This window comes from Globicephala melas, chromosome 21 (assembly GCF_963455315.2).
Source record: "Globicephala melas chromosome 21, mGloMel1.2, whole genome shotgun sequence".
Lineage (NCBI taxonomy): Eukaryota > Metazoa > Chordata > Mammalia > Artiodactyla > Delphinidae > Globicephala > Globicephala melas.
This window is the reverse complement of record NC_083334.1, coordinates 9,376,611-9,398,541: the sequence shown is the minus strand read 5'-3', so window position 1 is coordinate 9,398,541 and position 21,931 is coordinate 9,376,611. Positions and strand designations below refer to the sequence as shown.

General features: G+C 38.6%; 1 protein-coding gene across 2 annotated transcripts in view; it reads right to left on the bottom strand.

The window, feature by feature from the left end:
* The window catches only part of CSMD1 (CUB and Sushi multiple domains 1), a 1,753,128-nt gene that overhangs the window by 235,735 nt on the left and 1,495,462 nt on the right, over nt 1-21,931 (bottom strand). For both annotated transcript variants that reach the window (XM_060291350.1, XM_060291351.1), the window contains exons 24-26: nt 18,122-18,313; nt 17,527-17,653; nt 3,307-3,509 (exon numbers count right to left, since the gene is read on the bottom strand). In XM_060291350.1, coding sequence (XP_060147333.1) covers nt 3,307-3,509; nt 17,527-17,653; nt 18,122-18,313 — 522 coding nt within the window. The remainder of the gene's footprint in view (nt 1-3,306; nt 3,510-17,526; nt 17,654-18,121; nt 18,314-21,931) is intronic.

The window sequence follows — 21,931 nt, the reverse complement described above, 5'->3', positions numbered from 1 at the left end:
ATGTTAAATCCTTACACTTTAACTTTATTGAGAAAAGTCTGATCATTCAAGTGTCTCTAAGAAAACGAATGTTCAAATAAGGGCTTTTCCTGCAATAACTAAGTTACACCTACAATGCGAAGTTCACGTAGTATTGGCATACCATCAAGTTAAAATGGTTTACCAAGAAAACTAATTTAATACTATTGAATACATGTCATTTTTGCTTTGCAACAAAGGTCATACTCAAAGTATCAATTATTTGAGGAAAATACTGAAGTTTCATTATCTTTTATTTTATTTTTAAATCATAGATAAGTGCTAATACTTCAAATTCTAACATTAGCTTGTCTTAGGAATGGCAGCGCAATCTAACTTACACATAAAGTACCTCTTTTTTTTAAGTCCCAGGATCATAAAGACAAATAAATGGGCTTTTCCTGCCTTCCACCTACAGAAGAGCAGCAAGGCTTCTTGAGCTGGAGGGATAGGCTCTTTTGCATGTTTCAAGGAGATTCAAGCCTTTGGTTTAGAAAGACTCTAGCCTGATCTAGTTTCATGGCTGGATTCACCAGTGGTGAAAGGATGGCTCAGAATTGCAGGAGCGGAGAGTGGCACATTGGTCATGGGTATAGGGAGGTTGACCAGATATCCCAGCTTGCCATTGCTGAAGGGGGTTCCTGGGACATAGGAATGTCAGTTTCACGGGCTTGACGATGTTCCTTTGGGAACTGTATCATTTAGGATCCAACACAAAACATATGACACACTTCCCATAGATCATTTGAGAGGGTTTCTTTACAAATGTTGGGTTTGGAGAAGCCCAGGTAGAAGTGTGGTCACTGGGAGTTGGTTACAGAAACCTGGAAAGGGACATGTATGGATACGGCTTCTTGAGAGAAATAGTGAGCTTTGGTTGAGGGAATCTGATAGGGAGGTATCACACTCCGACACCGCTCTCCTCCCTGCACTTCTCATCTCCTGCCCGAGCCCCCCACTGGAGGAACCCAGGCAGAGGGCACAGAACATAGTCCACACATGTCCACCACTAGGATCAGAGTAGATTGAGAAATGGTGGAGAGTAGATCTAAAAGGCAAAGGGAAAATACATGATGCAAGTGGAAAGGTGCTTAGAATTTGGTGCAATATCTTCAATTCACAAATAAAGCAATAAAGAAAGAGATAGGTCAGTTTCAAATCTCTGGAGATCAAGATAGAAACCCAAATTTTCAGCATCACAATTCAGGCCAAGTTTTTCTAAATTATGCAAGCAAAGTTTTTATATCTTGTTTTTTCCTTCCCATAGAGTTTTAAAGACCATGCAGAAACCCATTCATACAAAAGCCTCAGAGTCAACATTTTATTTTCAAATGGTATTTCCCAAAGTGCATACTAAATGCTATGTTAAACCATATGAAAATGCTAACATTCAACCATTTTTCATCTGCAAAAATGACAATTCTGTATGGTTCAAACTAGAACACTTGGAAAACCAAGTTAAAAAAATTAAGCAAGTTTCATTTCTGTAGGAACTTTAATGGACGTGTTCATGTTTATCACCTCCTAAGCATCAATATGTCAGTTAAGTATATTATTTGTATAATTATAAATATAGAACATAAATGTCTATGCTCTCAAATAACTATAATAAAGGATTCTCCTTTATCTTTAACCCAAACTAGGAAGATGTCTTTTCAAAGACAAAATCATGAGAAATATAGAAAAATAAGTGGTTTCTTGGTTCCACATGAATTTTTAAAAAGGGAAGATTTTAAAAGGCCAGGAACAAAACAACATACTCTTACCATATAATATAGCAATCACACTCTTTGGTATTTACGCAAAGAAATTAAAAACTTATGTCCACACAAAAACCTACATGCAAATGTTTATAGCAGCTTTATTCATAATTGCCAAAAGTTGGAAGCAACCAAGATGTCCTTCAGTAGGTGATGGATAAATAAACAGTGATACATCCAGACAACAGAATACTACTCAGCACTAAAAAGAAATGAGCTACCAAGCTGTGAAAAGACATGGAGGAACCTTAAATGCATGTGATTTGCTGTGAATCTAAAACTGCTCTAAAGAATAAATTCTATTTAAAAAAAAGAAAAAGAAAAAGAAACCAAGGCCAGGAGAGTATAGAATGGGTAGGAAAGGAAAACAAACATAACCTCAAAATGGTACCAACTTTTTCATTTTGCTAAACAAGGACATTACATCACACATCTTTCACCTACTCTTACCACAATTTCTAAAGATGGAGGCCATATTTATCTCACAAAAAAGAGCAAAAATGATATAACCTTGGAATAAAAAACATTTTTTCCCAAGGCAGGATAGCAGAAGCAAACTTACCTTGATATTTTTGCCATAAACCAGTGAAAATTTTACCACGTAGAGATTCTATTCCATGAACACATATTCACAAACTACTGCCTCAAAGCACAGCGAACCAGAGGTAAGAAACTGTGCAGACTTTAACCTTAATTTTATTACCAACCTTTTAAAGCATCAAACTGACCTAAGTCCATTTACTCATGTAAATCCTAAATATGGCTCACCAGTGACCTGCCCAGAGATAAACTGAGCCAGAATATGTTTATGTGCAAATTCCGCTAGTTTTACGATGACGGCTGACCCTGGGTGCTACCACATTATATGACACCTCTACACGGTGCAATTTGAAGGGTTCGCAAAGACGGAACTGCCACAAAATATCTCCACCCCTTCCTTCTCAGGAAACTGTTCCTTAAAAATGGGCTAGACAGTGAAGGGGGGAACCATCGTCAAGAGGTAACAGCTTCAAAGTGCAAACGTGGTGCCCACTAAATCCTGCAGAGATTACTATCCTACATAAGCTATTTGAAACATCAGCCCTAAGGAGGGAAAAAATGCAGGGCCCTTCTATTCAGGGAAGTTGAAAGCAGAAAACTGAAGCAGCCTGGAGACATCAAGACTTCCTGGCACCAACCAGAGAGTGAGGGAGCCTGGCGCTGGTGCTGGGTGTGGCGGGGGGCACCAAAGATAAACTTGACCTCCCGGTAGAGACCCACATCTGTCCTGGGCCCAAGTTTAAATATTTACTGATTAACTCAAACCTTTAAAGTAAGTTGTTTTTCCCCCATAGCTAAGGAGAGCCACTGTCTATCCCCATCTGAGAATGAACAGAATTTCCCAAGACAAACCGTTCTCTTGATAGGTGTTTTAAAAATTGTGTATTTTGCTCAACAAAAGGTACACCCTTGTCCGGGGAACCGTAAGACACAGATGCGGATCTGTCTCCCAGTGTCCAGATCACGAAGAAGGGGGCCGTGCACCTACTTGAGAACTGGATGGAGAAGCCGGACTTGCTGATGAAGAAGTCGCTGTCGAACTGCAGAGTGAGCGAATTGAAGGTGCTGTGAATGTCCTCGGGCAGTGCTGAGCCGCTCCACTCCTTCAGCAAGATGGCGCTGTCCACCGGCCCGTCCCACACCTTCAGGATGTCATGGGCCAGCTCCGTGTCAAACACGATGAAGTGGAGGCTGCAAGGAGAGCACAGCTGGTACAGTGACTGAAAGGCCCCTCCCGCCCAGTGAGGACACCCCAGCACAAAACTCGGGTACACACCAGCCCGTTTCACCCACACCAAACCCCACCCCAATGTGCCTTTCCTTGTCTGACAGTTATGGATGAGCCTGGAGCCTCACAGAAGTGGATTCACTCGTGCACATCAGAAAACAGAAGCACCTACTTCTGTCTATGATGGATACAGGGAGACCACGGAGCTCTATGCTGAGCTGTGTGTTTAAGGATGAAACCAGGCCTTTTGAGACTGTCAGCTCTTTTTACAATTCAAAGTTTTCTCGGGCACACAAATCAAAGACGGGTCTGATACAGCTTTGTTTTAAGCTAACAGACGTCGGATTTTAATGCGTGTGGTATCAGTGTTGTTCCTGAAATGCCCCACTAGGTGGTAGCATCCATGCCAGGACAGAAACGCTGGCAGAGATGATGTTTACAGCAGGAGGATATTGTGTACCTGTATCCGAATGATCTCAGCTTATGTTGTGTTTGTTTCTGTACATTTTATTTTCGGAAAAAATACATTATTTGAAATACCAACACAAAGGCAGAGATGTGTAGTATAAACTCCTTTCTTCATAACACTTTAACATGCTTCTATCACGTTTACAGATACCAAAGCAACTTAAAACCTCCGTGTCAGAGGAAGCTCTTTCAGTGACGGCAGCAGACCTGTAATTCTATTTATGGCAATTCAGACAGATAAAACAGTTTAATATCAACAAAAATCATCTGTATTTGCCGAATGCTTTCATTCATTGTTTTTCCACTCACAAAATTGTAAGAGAGAAAAATCATAATAAATGACGTACGAAAAACGGTACACAAATCCCAATTATTTACTTTGTGCATATTATAAATTCAAAGAAAATATCTATCTCACCCTGCATAAATATAAAATGTAGTATATTTTTAAATGTTTGATTTAAAATATTTTTAATATAGAGGGAAGTACAGAATATAGCAGACACTTAGATACCTACCACCACCAATGTTAACATTTTGCCTTATTTGCTTCAGATCTTTTTTAAAAATAAAATTTTATAGACACAGTCCTACTCCCCTGCCTCTCCACTTATGCATTTGTTTTTCCTCTCACCCCACATTCTGAAATCGTGATGGTCTCTTCCCATTTATATTTTTATAATTTTCATATGCTCATGTAGTATACCTATCTCCAAACAACATACAGTACTATTTTGTGCGTTTAACAGTAATTACATGCTAGATGTCATTTTGGCATGTATGTGCTTGTATCATTTTCAAGTTGCTTTTTATATTCAGCATAAGGTGAAATTCCTCTAAACTGAAAGATGTAGATTTTGTTAACTTGCTTTAGAAGCATGAGGAAACGCTTCATTTGTCTGGTCCTCTAACAAAAGATAGTTTCTGCATTTCATTATGACAAATGGTGCTCAGCCTAGGGTCCCTCTAGGCTCAAGAAGAGAAATGGCCAAGTTGTTCTAGCATGTGACTGTAACTTCTTACAGTCTCACAATAAAGTACAAATGGCTCTGTGTTGTCACATCTTCACCAATACCTGATAACATCAGACTTAAATAGTTGTAAAAAGAGAAAATTTGATGGTTGTGGAACGGTATCATGTTTAAGTTACATCTCCCTGAATATTCATGAGGTTGAACATCCTTTTGTGAGTCTAAGGCAACCCGCTTTCAATATAGTTCAGCCATCCAACAAACACTTATTGAGCACCGACTATGTACCAGGCACTCTTCTAGGAATTTTGGATACATCAGTGAACTAAATGAAGAACCCTGCCTTCATGGAGGTTACATGGTTGGTAATGGGGGAGATGAGCGAAAAACAGCAACCACAAAAAATAAGTAAAGAAGACTGCATTTTAGTAAGTGGTAAATGCCATTGAGGAAAGAAAAAAGCAGAGCAGAATAAGCAGCACTGGTCATGCCAGGACCAGAGGATGGGGGGAGATTTAGGTATTATATGGGGTTGTTGGTTAACCCATGTTGGTGAGCAGAGGTTTGAGCAGACTTGAAGGAGATGGAGGGGTTGTTATACTTGGTGTGAGGGGAGAGTGAAGCCCAGCAAAAGCCCGACACAGAGGGCATGGTTTCAGCATTTGAGACCATCCAGGCACCAATTTAACCAGAGCAGAGAGAGGGCCTGATAAGGAAACTGAGGCCAGAGAAATAACGGGTGTAGTGGATGGGGAGGGGGAAGCAGGGGGCTGGTGGGCAACACACAGGGTTTTGTAGATTGTTCTGAAGATTCTGGCTTTCACCCTGAGTGACAGACCAATGTGGTGTTTTTGGTAAAGAAGTTATCCCACCTGTGATTTAAAAATAATTGCTCTGCACTTGTGTTGGCAACAGGCTATACAGGGCAAGGCAGAATCAAGAATCAGATGGCTGTTACTCAGAGGAGCTGGACAGGGGAGGTATTGAGAGGTTGTCAGATTCTGGGCACGGTTTGAAGGTGGGGAAAACAGGACTGGGTGAGCCATGTATGATTAAGAGAGGATGCAAGGTCACTCGAAGGTTTTTGCCTGAGAAATGAGAAAGGTGGAGAGGTCACGGGCTGAGGTGAGAAAGGGTGCAGGTGGAAAGGTTTGTGGGGTGGGAAAACCAGGATTATGCTTTGGGCCTGTAAATTCAAGATGCCTACCGGACACTGAGTAGAGACTTGAGCAGACAGCTGTTCATGCGAACCTGGAGCTTCAGAGAGAACTCTGAAAGGAAATAATAAACCTGTGTCTTCGGAAATAAATGGTCTTAAGTCATGGGACTACATGAGATCATCAAAGGTCTTAGGTGGAGAATAGGACCATGGACTCCGAATTATCTGATCACATATGATTGCCCACTTCTGTAATGCATTCTTCATCTCTTTTATTACTGTTTATATATTATATTATATTCTTGTGGATGGATTTTGTTACATTCCCTTTATCGTTTTAAGAAAAAACCCCTGCTACTTACTACGCTAGGAAGGTTTTCGTTTTATCTCTTTATGTTGTTGATCATGAACATGTATTCAATTCTATTAAACTACTTTTTCTATACCTATTTAGATGATCATACAGGTCATTTTTCTTAATATATAAAATGGGAGTAATTACAGAGTTCAGCTCTTAATTTTTATTTCCTGTTCTTTACTTGTTCTTGTGATATGAAGGTTATTTTAGCCTCATTAAATGAATCAGACCATTTCCATTTTTTTCTTTTGGATGGAAGGTTTTTCCTATATATTGGTATAATATAATCTATTATTTTCTTAAATTTTCTAGAAGTAATCCTTATTGTAGGGGTATATTTCAATTCCATTTCTAATGTCAATTATTTGGGCCTCCTGTATTCTATCATAATATGTCAGTTATTTTTCTATCAATGATACCTTTTCAAGAATCAGTTTGTGGGTTTGGTAATTCTCTATATTATTTCTTCCATTAATTTCTTTTACTATATTTGTTGTTTTTCAACTATACTTCTTTGAATTTACTCTGATAGCATTTTTCAAATTCCATTAGCTGGAGCTTAACTTGATTTTCAAGCGATCTTCTTTTTCCAATATGTGCATTTAAGGCTATAAATTTCACAGTAAGCTGTTAATCATGTGTCTTTTCTTTTCAAAATTGAGCATGTGTTTTCCTTCTTGCTACAGATTTCTATTTCTATTCCATTTTGGTCTTGGTGTGGAGTATAAAAGTGATTCTCTGCTTTATTGTTTTCACTGATTAGTTTGTTCCTGGTTTGTGATCATGTTTGCACATGTTCCATATTTACTTGAACAGAATGTGCACTTTCTAGTTGAAGGCTGTATGTCTTTTTAAAATAAGCTTAGTAATTGCATGGTTCAAATCCTCTGTAAACTTACTAATTTGTTACCTGTTTGATTTATGAGTTATAAAGAGTTAAAGGAGGCATGCTGTGCAATTTCCAATGTCTCCATATAATTTATTTATTTTGTTTGTATTAAGCTATATTCTTAGCTGGATAAAAGTTCCTCTTAACTATCACATATGTCTGGTGAATATATATCCCTAAACCAATAGTAGTATTTTGTGTGTTAACAGTAATTGCATAATAGGAACACTTACAAGGGAATGACAGGTTGTTTGAATATAGATTCCAGGTTGACAGTTATTTTCCTTTAGTACTTCAAATACCTCTTTCTTTTGGTCTGTATTGTTAAGAAGTCTTCTATCAGGCTAGCTAATATATATCTTCCTTTTTTTAGCTGTTTCTCGGATCTTTTCTCCACCTTTGGTGTCCTTGGGCTTACTAGAATGTGTCTAGGCATGCACTGACCTTTACTAATGCTACTCGAGACACATTAGGCTTTTATTAAATGCAAAATTCACATCATCCAGCAATTCTACTAGAGATTTAGGGGATGTAGAGAACTACTGCTTTCTGTAACCATCACTGCAGAATTATTTTACTTTTATAATGTGTGTATGGAGTAGTTGATAAAAATATAAACTAGTGAAGAAAGAAAGAAAAAAGGAAATGAATCTAAGCGATAACTATGCATATAAATCTATGGCAATATATTTTAAACTATGCATAAAATGGTTTTCTAGAAAATAGAAATTACTAAAATTGACTCAAGGAAACCAATATAGACAAACATACAGAAATATACATCTTATATTTATCAAAATATTTTGAAATTGGTGATAAACTGAAAACAGGACAAATGTCCAACAACAAAAGAATTAACAGTTCAGTAAATACTGATATGTAAAAAGTCCATAAAAGTACTGCTAAGTGAAAAAAATGTAGAAAACACTATGTTTTTTACTTGTCTTACATAAATAATTTCATTTATTAATTCCAATAATTTCCTATAGTTGTTTTTGAATTTTATATCTTTAGGTGGCAGAATTTAATATTTTTTCCATTATGGAGTTTTTAAAATATAATTCACATATATTTATTGAAATAAATAAATAATTGAAAGTTTAGTCTCTGAGATTGGGACCAGGACAATGAGATTCATTTCGAATCATTATTCTGGTGACTGTAGCCAGTGCAACAAGGCAAGACAAAGCCAAAAGATTTGACAAAAAAGGAAACCAATCTTTTATTAATGTAGATAACATGATTGTTCACAAAGAAAAAAATTTTAAACCTAAGAACTCAGAATTAATAAGTGAATTTATTTATACAAGATAAATATAAAAATATAATTTATTTTCACAAGACAGTCACAACTAGAAAGTGAAATAAAAATACTATTTACATTATCATCAAAAAGTGTGCTATAGCTAGGGATAATTCTAGCAAAAGATGTACAAGAGCTCCTCACAGAAAACTATCATTATTGAGGCAAATTATATAAGATCTACATAAATGAGACAATATACTATATCAGAGATCAGAAAATTCAGAATTGGAAATGATGTCAGGTTTCCCTAAGCTGATCTACTGATATAATGTGATTCCAGCTAAAACCCTAGCAACTTCCTTGTAGAAAGTAACAAGTGTTTCTAAAACTCATATGGAAATGCAAAGGGTCAAGAATAGCCATGGCAATCTACATGAAAAAGAACAAAGCTGGAGGAATACAGTACCAGATATCAGTACTTATTAAGTAATTCAGTGATTAAGATAGAAAGGTATTGCACTAGATGGACAAATAGATCAATGTAATGAAGTTCAGAAACAGGCCTATAATTATATAATCATAATTATAATTATCTGGTTTATAACAAAGGCTGCACTTCAGTTAATGGAGAAAGACTGACTTTCCAACAAATGGTCAATTGAACTGCACTATGGACAAAAGATTCCTTGCATCGTCCTAATACCTTACACAAAAGTTAATTCCAGATGAAATGAAAACATAAATGTGGAAGATAAAATAGATCTCCTATAAAAAAAACTTAAGATAATATTTTTTATAACTTTGGAGGGCAGGATTTCTTAAACTGCACACAAAAACACTAAGAAACCCCCCCACAAAATATTTGATATAACTTAATAAGAAATATACTAACCATAAAAGAAAAATGAGCCAAAATGAATTTGACTCACTGAAACTGAAAACCTGTCTTTACCAAAAGACATCATTATGAAACCAAAAGACCACTGAGTATAAGAATATAGCCGGTGAATATATAATCAACAAAAGATTGCATTCAGATGTATAAAAACTATATACTAATCAAAAGGAAAAGATAGGCATTCCAGTGCAAAAAGAAATGAGCAAAAATCTTCAACTGACATTTATAAAAGAGGATAGTCAAGAGACCAATAAACATATAAAAAAGTGATGGCCTTGATCAGTCACCAAGGAAAAGCAAATTAAAACAACTACACACTAGAATGGCTAAAAGGAAAGACAGTCAATGCTTAGTGCAGGGGAAGGTGAGGTACCTGGGAATGACCTACACTGTGATGGGAGTGGTGTTGGTTTAACCACTTCGGGAAATCATTTGACAGTATCTACCATAGCTGAGTACAGGTGTACACCTGAGAGAAAAACATGCACACATCCACCAAATAATACATGAAAGCATATCCAACAGGACGTCATTTGCAATAACCTTAAACTGTGTAAAAACAATTCACACGTCCATCAACACTCGGAATAAATAAGTAAATCATTGTGTATTCATGCAATGGAATAATTTACCTGTATCAGTGGCAGTGAAGGTTGAGGAAATCAAGACACAAAACTAATCACACTGTATAATTTGATTTTTATAAAGTTCAAATTAGGATAGCGATTATCTATCTGAAGTTAGGATAGTGATTATCCTTAAGAATGGATCGTTTAAATGGAGCTCAAAGGGCACAATGTGGGTCTTGATCTGGTTGCTGGTAACAAGGGGTATTTTTATAAACAAGCTGTATACTTATCATTTGGATAGTCTTATGTGCCTATGTTATATGTTAATGACAAGCTTACACAGACAAAAAAAGATTCACCCTGATGCTGTAAGTTTTGCCATTTGGGAAATACCTTGTAAATTCAATAACAACAAAAATGATATAACAAAATTTAAACAGATAAAGAAATGGCCATTTTTCATTCTAAAAAAAATAATTAAAGTCAATATGCAGACACCATACCACTAGGTAGGGAAAGTTTAAAAATTGATTTTAAAAAGTATCATCCTGAAGGAACTGTTAGTCATTTCAGACACAGTCATGAAAGAAAAAAAAAACAAAAACATACACTTTGCAATGCACAGTGTCACAAGCTTTAAGAGATGTGAACAAAGCATCAGGTGTGTTTAATTCTGCCTCAAGGTGTCTGGGAAGGGCTTTGTCAGGCAGAGAGAAATAGGAAGGATAATTCAATAAAGAGGATGAGACAAAAAGCGACTGAACAAATACATTCATTAATATGCTAAAAATGTAAAGATACAAAAGTTACAAATGTAACAAAAAATGATGCAAAGATTTTTTTCCTACCAGATTGGCGAAGACTATAAACACTTTATCCAGTTTCAGTGACATTGTGGAGACCCTACCTTTTCATATGCTGTTGAAGCCATATCTACTCTTCATAAAAGCAATTTGGTAATAACTATACAAATTTAAATGCGCATACACAGCAAGTCCAGCTTTAGAAATTCATTGCAGAAAGTACCCTCGAGGTGATATATTGGGAGGATGGTAGCATGGCTGATAATAGTGAAAAACTGAAAACAACGCAAATATCCCAATAGGGTATAGTTTAAATAAATTATGGTGCATTCAGGCAATAGAATCTTCTTCCATGACTAAACAGAATGAGGTGGAATTACAAGTAAGGATATAAAACTTTGACCATGTTTACTGACTGAAGGAAATCTTCAGAATAATATTAAGGCATGATACTATTTTTCAAAAATAATTAAACAAGTAGATAAACAGATAAATCAAGCTGTATATATATGTATGTATATTATATATATATATGGGGGTGTGTGTGTGTGTTTGCATAAGAAATTATAAAAATATATACCAAATTTTAAACTGTAGTTATATTTTGTGTCTAGGATTATAGCAAACTACTTTTCAGGCTTTTTATCTTTCTGCAACACTTTTCTAGTATTTCAAAAAATTGGGAAAATAAATAACTTTGAACGTCATGACAATGAACTTGAATTGATTCTGCACATAATGAGCAGACGAAATATGTACTTTTTTTAAAGGGGGTAAGTGATATGATCAGCTTTATTTGATAGAAATATTTGTATCAAGACACACAAAAATGTCTCAACCATTTGACCCAGAAAGAATTTTCCTGGGAATTTATTCTAAGGTATTAATTATAAAAAGAGGCAAAGCTCTACTTGCAATACTATTTGCCATATTATTATGTATAATATTGAAAATTAGAAATAATGTGAATAACCAAGAGAGACAATAATTAATTATAGACACCCACACTGTAGAGTATGCAAAGGTCCATGTAAGACATATGTGAACATGGCAACAATGATGTCTAGTATGGGGATAATGCATGCCTTTCTTTTTTATACTTTTGAAGATGTCTAGATATACATTTATTTTCCAGCCATATAAAATTAATATTTTAATTGAAAAAAAATAAAACATGCTCCTTAGAGTGGGAGCAGTGGTTGAGAGGCAGCCCTGGCAGGATGGTCAGAGAAGAGGCCCAGTGAGTCATGCTGGTCTGGACTAGGGAAGTAGCAGCAGTACTGGTGGGAGAGCAGACCTGGGGCTCCACATAGAATTACTGAGATGTGTGATCACAGGAGCGTGGGAAGGAGGGAGGAGCTCGTGACACTAAGAGGCTTGCCTGGATGTCTTGCTATGTAGTGATGACCCTACTTCAGAAGGAAGGAACTGCAGGGCAAACACTGAGTCCAGAGAAGAACACAGATTATTTTCAGGTGAGATAACAAGAATGAAATTCCTGTTGAGGGGTTGACCTTTTAACTGGGCCCCCAAAGATGGGAAGAATCTGGAGGTGAGGCAACAAGGAGAAACTGGGGGGAGCACAGGTCGAGAGAGCTGTGATGACAAGGTTGGGATGGGAGACTCATACACGCTTCATCTGTGCTGAAATGTAACGTGCATATGAGCCGTCGCAGGTAAACCTGTAGGGGACCAGACGCCAAGTCGAGAGGGTGTTACAGTTCTGGTTAAGGAGCTTATGTTCGCTGATTGGCAAAGGGGTGGCTCAGAGATGGAGAGGGTGGAGGACGGATTTGGAAGGCTCACTGGGAGAAGATTACAGTAAGAGCCTGGGAAGTAGGAACTGGGAATCACAGATAAGAAGAAAGACAAACAAGGGTAGAGCTGACAAGGGTTTGGCTTGCATGCAACTAATTTTTTCACAGAGCCTATTATGAAGAAATTTAATGTAGTTCACTAAAAGAATGCTGTGAGACATATATTAATACCTGTTTGTTTGTTTTGTTCAGTTGGGAAAATATTGGAGACTGGTGAGGGAGAAACAAGGAAGAGCAGAAGATAATACTGAAAATTAAAACCTCCAGCCATTCTGAGGAAGACAGGCATTGACAGAAATAGGGAATAAAGAAGTAGAAAGAGGCCCAGGGGGGATGATAATAATCCTGAAATTGGCGTGCCTGCCTTGTGCCTGTGAGGCGTTCATCCCTGGAACAGCAGCCATACCAACGTCCCCACCATCAACTGCTTCTCCTAAGCTCCATTTATGTGTGATTGGAATTTCACTTCCAGTGTTACCACTTTTCAATTCTTTCTACACTTTCATCTTCAATGGTCAGTTCCCTTTTTGATTATCCGTGTTTGTAAAACGCCAAGTGGGTTTATCACTGGGAGACAAGGAAGCAACACGAGGACACACTCTGCTGTCTGTGGCTGAGCTGAGCGCAGCAATCCCCCTCGGGAAGGCGCGTGACACGATCAGGAACTGGCTGTGACGTGCCTCTGTTGTTTATGCAGAGATCTGGGAGCTGAAGGGCTAAAAGAGAAGTCTGTCCTTCATGCAATTCTTCACAGTAAGTCTGCAACTGAAATCTGAATCCTGTTTTGGGGCACTGGCGTTGTTTAGCTGAAGCGGGGTAACTGAAATTGCCTGCATGAGGATCTTGCGCCGTGGCGGGTGCCTGCAGGGTTCTCTCTCTCTCTCACTCTGCAGGCAGCTGGTCGGGTTCCCTAAACCCGGCAGCTGCTCCCACAGCCCCAGCTAAGGAGGGCCAGAGCCCAGCCTCAGACACTGGGCAGACTTTGAAGAGCTGCTGCTCTCTTTTCTTTGGATGGCTGGAATTCTCTTGACCGGTTATCTCCTCACCCTACCCACAAAGATAGATGGGATACCCCGCTGTGGCCCTGACAGGAAAGGGGCGTTTGAGGTGCTTGGGTTCCGGGCCCCACGCCTGTCTGTCTTGTCAGCAAAAGACTCCCGACTCATGTTCCCAGCACATTTACTACATGCCGACCTCATGTTTGGAGACAAATGTCCAGTGAAGTGGAATCATTTGCCCGTCCTTCTCCTGCTTAGTCTGTGTCTCACAGCGATCTTGAAGGTTGGTCAAAAATAAATTAAAACATTCCTGGATCTCCAAATCACATCTCCCCCGATCTTTCTACAGCCCATCCGGCCATATGCGGTGAGATCAGGATCACATCCCACATTTCACTTTCTTTAAAAGTCTGCACGTGGACAGTTTTGACAATCTTGATACACTTTTGATAGGCCTCTAATGTTTTCAATACTGCATGAGCTTTTCTAATAAAATCCCCCTCAACTACACCTCCAAATGCAATTTCCTGGGAACAATTAGGAACAGAAATACTTTCAAAGTGAGTTTTCCAGACAATTACACTTGCAGAAAAGCAATGAAAGCCAGGGAACAACATACACATACGATTATGAAAAACACTGCCTTGATGCTGCTTGCTGAAGATGTTTGTAATGCTGTTCCCTTTATTGTATAAATTACAGCTGTGCTCAGCAGTGAAACGCACTGGGTCTCTCAGACACACGCTTACATATAACTCTTAATGTGGCTAAATTTACTGCAGTGTCTTGTGATTAGACTTTTAATTAAATTTAATTCTGGTAACTGCTTTATAGTATGCGTGTTAAAATTACAAACCTCTTCCAGACCCAAGTGCCCTATAACAAAAACTATTTTGGGGTCTTCTATTACCTCGAACAAAAAGTTACAGCAATATGCAATCAGAAATTGCTTTGGACCTCCAAGAAATCAAAATAGGCCCAGTGGTAACTGGCCTGAAGTGTTGAAACCAGACCTTTTATAATTTCTGAGATCTTGTTCCTTATTTATTCTTTGACAGTGAAAAACACTGACATTTAAAGAAATCATAATAGAATGTATAGTAATGAATTCCATTTATATTAAGAATTTTTAATACTTAAATTAAACCCTGGGCTCATGTTTATATGACTGATGTATTCCTCATTTTCAAGCAAACGATGTAGATAAAATACTGGCTATGATACCAATGAAATAATTCAGTAAACTAAGCTAAAGAATATCCAAACTAAGACCAAGCCCTATTTTTCTTAGCATCAGTACCACTTTAAGCCTAAAATTGTATATTATGTACTTTTAAGTATGTTATTTTCCAAATTGCCATACTAAAAATAGTACATATTTTCTTAATGAAGAGAAATCACCAGAAACATTTTGGGATGAGGTTGAATACCGATGGAGTAAATTAATTACAAGTACTGATGTTTGCTTCTTAACTTCCTTATTATGAAGGGCTTTATGCCTTAAATGAAAAAGATCTGTTTACAAATTGAGTAACTTGAAAGATACCTACAAGAAGAAAAAAATTCCCCAAACAATAAAGTGGTATAGGCAATGCTTTTTTTTTTCTAGAACATTAACGGTTAAATGACAAAGTCAGTTCCTGATGCAAAAGCTGTACATTTTTTATTACTTCAACTCATTCTTTATTAATTTCTTTTCTCTGTTCTTACTAAAATGTTAATGAAGTATTACATTCACCTGCAAAGAGTGAATTCATCACTTGGTTTGCATTAGGGGAACAAGTGCTCTTTCCAATTCTTGGGAAACAAATCACAAGGAGATGTGTCAGAAACAGAAACTTTTGAAATCAGCCTAAAAGGAAATATATCCTGTTTATGTAAAGTCATTTTATGAATCACAGATGATTCCTAGAATTTTTCACAATCAAATTCAGTGTAATGGCTTTTGGATTATTCAGATCAAGTGTTCAGGAATTCAAAGTTAAGAAGTAGTATTTAATTCTATTTAGTTCACTGGATAAGTGACTATGTCGATTTTTATGAAGAATACAGACTCTTAAATTCTGTTCCTCAAATATGCCTTATTTGTGTCCCAATGGATCCATAACTACCTAATTAATCATTTTTCTTAATGACACAAGTTAATTTTTAAATGAGTTATTATAAAATAATGTTTTTTGCAATATTTACATGCTTTAAATTCCTTCCCTTGCTCCTTGTACATAGTAAGACTATTTCTTTTGGAGGGTTTGAAAGTGGTAATAGTTTGTGCCATGTCAGTTTAACTCACTCCCAAGATGTAAATGTGATCAAACTTCAAGAAAGTCTGGTGAATTTCAGGGAGGATGGAAGTCACCTGATGAGAAACAGCAACACTGAATGGAATCAGCAGGTCGCCTCACTCCTCCTTGTCCCGTTTCACTTTTTTACTAAGTTATAAAGTTGCAGTATGATAAATTTACTAAGTTTGCTGGGCAAACCTTTTGTGAATAAGGACAAAACCCACTAGTTCATAAATGTTTTCATGTATCCACTTGAGCACATAAATCACTAGTTCATAAATGTTTTCATGTATCCACTTGCCCCAGAAAGAGGTTTCTGCTTTGCACCTGTCTCTTTCAGCTTCTTCACATATTTCAGAGTTGAGTTGCCTGGATTCTTTTAGTCTTTGGTCAGTGCAATAACACAGGGAAGAGGAAAAGGAACAGAGGCACGTGGATTAAGGCTGTTGGGAGGTGGGGTACAGAGTTTTTTAAAAATTAACTTTCCGGGGAGATTTCAAAAGAATACAATGAAAGAGGAGAGTTAATGGGAGGAGAAAGGGGATTTTATGAGGCGTGACTAAAGAATGTACATTCTCTCCTTGTTCATCAAGATCTATAATTAAAGAACAGCTTATTTTGAAATTACTTTTTGCTTTACCGTACTGTGGTTTTGACACAGCCTTTTGACTGGCACATGGAGAATTTTACTTTTTGTTGGTTTACTTGTTAATTAAAAAAATTACCATCATTTAGGACTATTGACTGAAATAGAGTAATACTTTCTGTTGAAATGTTTGCACAATTACCTGAGATTTTTCATGATTTTCTGTTATACGTGTAACTTTAGATTGGACTACTTTCTTGGTCTCCTTCAAACTTACTTTGGAATATCATAAAATAATCACACACCTCTTCCACCTCTATATGCAGAACCTTTTCAATATAACTGATTCTCTTCCCATTAAGGGGTGGATTATATTTCTTCAAACTTTATCTTGCCCCTGAGACCTGCTTTGGCAGATGGCACATCAGCAAATGTGATGCAAGCAAAAGTTTGCAAAGTCTCCATCTCTTGCTTCTAGGAACTTTCTACCATCATTAGTTTCCTGAAGGAACAGAACCTGGAGTGGAGAGACCCCAGCCTTTAACCATCCAGCTGAGCCCCCCAAACCTGCATGAGGCCCTCCTAGACCACCCACCCCAACCAACCAGAACTGCCTGGGCAACCCACAAAGACATGAGCACATAAATCATCGTTTGCAGCAACTAAGTTTCGGGGGCCCACTTGTTACGCAGCCAAAGCTAACTGAGGTACTTACTTTTTTTATCTTTACTATGGATGGCTTAACACAAATTTTCAAAGGAATACCAAAGTGAGCATGCAAACCAACAAAAACCTTGGCCATGTGTTTACATTTTCTTCTTTAACTCAGAAACTTAAATCTAATAGTGGGTAATAATGGATGTACCACTATCTCCACCACAAGAATAGGAGCCATGCTTCTATTCTCAAATCACTGAAACCCAATAAAACAAGTACCTGATGGTCTTTCCCGGGTCCGCCTCTACAACCCAGGTGCAGTGGAGGTTGTTGTCGTATGGAGCGGGGTAGCCAGGAGACAAGATGCGTCCTGAAGTGGCAGCGTGGATCTGACCGCCACATTCCGCTGAAAGGGATACAGAAACACAGGGAAGTTTACTCCAGGCATTAGAGGCTTCCTGTAACTACCTTTAAAAGCCCAAACCATCACGTCTGTGTTGTACACACAGGAAAACAATCACAGCCATCTGTTTGTCCCTGTCATTGCTTTCCTTTACTTGTTCCCTAGCATTATCTTGATGGAAAGGCAGTATCCTCTGTGCAAAGTCAAGAGAATAAAACAGTGAAACACTGTGTTATATTTCTAATAATAATTCTGTGCAGATAGCCTCAATAAAATAGTACTAGGAGATCTGTCTTTCCTACCTAAAAAAAGAAAAAAAACAAACACACACACTCACACAAATATTAGGAATACATAAAAACCCATACTGGAGAGAGAGCAGTGGAAATCCTTCCCCCTTCCTCTGTAAGAACTAAGCCAGAGCATATGCGTGGGCCTCCAGCTCTCATTGTGCACTTGTAAGTAACTCACCTACACAGGAGGGCAGTGGTCTGTCCCACACTCTCCGGTCACCACTCAGACAGGTCAGAGTGTTGCCGCCGTGCATGGCGTAGCCTGGGTTACAGCTGTACAGAACCACCGTGTCCGTGAAGTGGCCTTCATCCCGGATCCTGTAGCCATAGTTAGGGATCCCCGGATCCTCACATTTCACTAGGTCAAAACCTATGAGAAAAGAAGGAAGGAATTAGTAGAAAAATGTAACAGTGGCGTCTATATTGGCGTTAAAATATCGATGAAATAGACCAGGTTGTCAAATGTCCCTTGAAGTGTAGAAAGAAAAAGAAGACTCTGAATTTAAAAATGGGGAAATACATGTGAGTCTTGATTGGGTTTATCTGTTAACCATTGGTTGTTTCTTGGGGTTCGATCACTTTATTTGTTCCTATCTATTGATATACTTACAAGTGAAACTGAGCAGGACCATGGCCTCCACCTGCCTTTTGTCTGTAGAAAACTTTAGCCAAAGAAAAAGTTTAATCGGAGAAGTGAGAAAATGCAGAAAGAAAGGAAAGCATTCAAACAGGACAGAATAATAACAGTTTAGTCATTAAGCAAAGTCAAGGACCTTTAGTTCCTCCTCAAGGGCTATAGATAATATTCAGTCATATCCTTTGAGCTGTTATGTAGATACTGAAACCCCTACCAGGTGGAAGAAGTTAACTACATCATGACCAGACTGCAGCCATGACACAAGCCGCCACAATTCTGAGAACTGGCCTCAAAGAAATGTTAACAAACTGACCCTGGAACTGAAGACTAACTACTTAAAACAGTCAAGATGACGCTGATTATGACCAATTTCAAGATGGCAGTCGGAGCTGACTGTGCTGTTTCTGCACATAGCTCCCTCCCTCCACCTATAAAAGCTCTTGCCCGCTGGTTGTCACGGGGCAGTCAGCCTTTGGATACAAGTCCACCTTCTCCCCCAGTTACCAGCCTCTGGAATAAAGCAAACTTTCCTTTCCACCAATCTTGCCTTTCGAGGATTAGCCTTCAAGTGGCGAGCAGCTAGACCCCACTTTGAGTAACACAAGGAGATTCTAAAGAGTTCCAAACTGTCATCAGGTAATCCATATGTCCAGCCAGCCTTCTGGATTCTCCAGTGAGCTTCACGTATGCCTTTCCTGTGTCCACATCCCCTCTTTGTCACACCTGGGACCTTCCAGCAGGGCCACCCCTCGCTGCCACCTGGTGCTTATCAGGGTCTTTACTGCCTGTGCTCACTCGAGCCCCCGCCCCCAGGCCCACTTCCTCTAAAACTCCCAGATCTCAAGCTTCTCGGGAAGTTAACAAGTCCTTTCTGCTCATGGGAGCCGGGCTCTCTGTCCCACCTGCTGTGGTCCCAAGGGCCAGGGTGAGAGACTCCTAAGTCCCTCTGTGTACAACAGAAACCCCAGAATGAGTCATGGTAATGACTTCATCAAGCTAAGCTCTGAGACTCAAAGAAACAGATGATAGAAATGAAGATTTAGCCTCTGCGTTACTGAGAACCGTACATTGCTTTTGCATGAGGCAATAATTTAAGGCCATCTGTGAAGACAGCTCTACACTAACAAATCTCTCTCCTCATATCATGATGCAAATTTTGACCATTTAAAAAAGTAGAGCTGGAAACTTGAGGGACCACATGGGATCACATCTATTTCCACCTAACTTTGACATTTTCCTTTTCACAAAAATAAATAAATAAAATTTTAAAAAGTGAACGTGTGATTTTGCTAAGTCTGCCGGTCAAATTTGCATTCTGAGTGCTTTCCATTGAGGAAGATATACCTTTAAATTCACACTATCATCTACCCTCATAATATCTACATAATCAAGATTGAGTTCTTCAGGTTTGTATATGGGAGGGAAATGAGTACACATTTGGTAATTTACATACAATTGCCAAGAAAAGTTTCCCTCTTTACAGTTTCCTTCTATAAAATGTCAGTCTTTACCTACTGTGCCTTTACAAGAACTCTCTGTTTATCTATTTAAGAAATGCAAATAGTTGTAATTCAAGATGCCCAGAAGGAGGGATTTCCCTGGTGGCGCAGTGGTTAAGAATCTGCCTGCCAATGCAGCGGACACGGGTTCAATCTCTGGTCTGGGAAGATCCCACATGCCGCAGACCAGCTAAGCCCGTGAGCCACAACTACTGAGCCTGCACTCTAGAGCCTGCGAGCCACAATTACTGAGCCCACATGCCACAACTACTGAAGCCCATATGCCTAGAGCACGTGCTCCACAACAAGAGATGCCACCACAATGAGAAGCCCTCACACCGCTATGAAGAGCAGGCCCTGCTCACCGCAACTAGAGAAAGCCAGCGCACAGCAACGAAGACCCAGTGCAGCCTAAAATAAATAAAATTAATTTTAAAATAATTTTTAAATATATTTTTTTAAAAAAGATGCCCAGAAGGAAAGTGCGTAACAGTATGTCAATTTCAGCACGAAACAAGGATATATTAAATTACCACGAAGGGGATCGAAATTAAGGGGAAGGGCCCCAGTCACATAGGGTTTCAGGGCTCATGCAAATATCTGACAAGGCTAGTCTGACGCATAGTCCCAGCACCACCGGGAAAGGAAGCGAGCTTCTGAACTCGCTTAGGACAAACAACCACCCTTGCTCACGTGCTGCAGACTGCAGGTTATTTAGCCCTAGCTTTTCTTTGTACAGAACGGAAAGAGGAAGCAAGTCTTTGTTGTTACTGCTTTACTTGGTTTGGGGCTTGGAAGAGACAGCATCAGAGCAGTGCTTTTGAAAGCACCACTGCCCATGGTGACAAGGACCGGAAGCCACTGCTGGCTGGAGCAGAATGACAAGCTGGAGTGATGGCTGGAGTAGGGCTCCACTAACAATGGTAATAATAACCAATGTTTCAAACTGTTTCACCATTTGGAAGTCAAATTAGGTATCTGAGTATCAAGTGTCAGTGGTGCATAAAATTGGACATATGCAGGAGACAAAATCCATGTCTCAAAATTATGAACAGAAAGAGTCAAACATCTATCCCTTTTGTTTGTACCCCTGTGACAGAAACCTGGGTGAAGTAAAACCTACATGAGAGGTGCCAAGCTCAAGTGCTAATGGGGCCACGCAGGTCTTACCAACGCAGAGCGAGGCCGTGCAGGACAGCAGCCCAGGAGACAGTGACGACCTGCTGTCCTGCTGAAATTCACACTCCCTCTGACCCAAGCTTCTGATTTTTCTAGGAGCACCTGAAACCTGGAGTTTTTAAGTTTATAAAATGCTTGTTGAATAAATACCTATTTTGGAAATGGAGATGTTTAAAATCCAGGATTAGATTGTGAAAGCTAGACGTAAATAACTTTAAAAGATATTGATAATTTCTCAGTTTTTGGTGAAGGCTGAGACTCACTTCTGAAGAGTCGGCAATATTCCATCTAATTTTTTAAGACTAAACTTTGAAACACACAGAACTTCTGAGGATGATTAAGGGGTGGACAAAGAAATGGTCCAGCTGACTTGCCAGAGACCTTTTATTCTGACAGTGAATTATTTCCTGGTTACACAGAAGAGTTTGTTATGAAAGACTGTCCTCCCTGGAGATTGATGCCTATAAAAGATAAAGTAATGACATTGACTTTCCTGGCGATTTACGTGCTGTCTCATTAGCCATCCACTTCACAGATAAACACTCATGCTTAAAGGTTATCCAGACTTTCCCTCTAAGTTCAGAGAGCATGGCTTTTAAAGTTTTCCATCAAACAAGTTATCAAAGTTCTAAAACCCCCAAATCTTATATTAAAATTAGCTTGAAGAAACGTC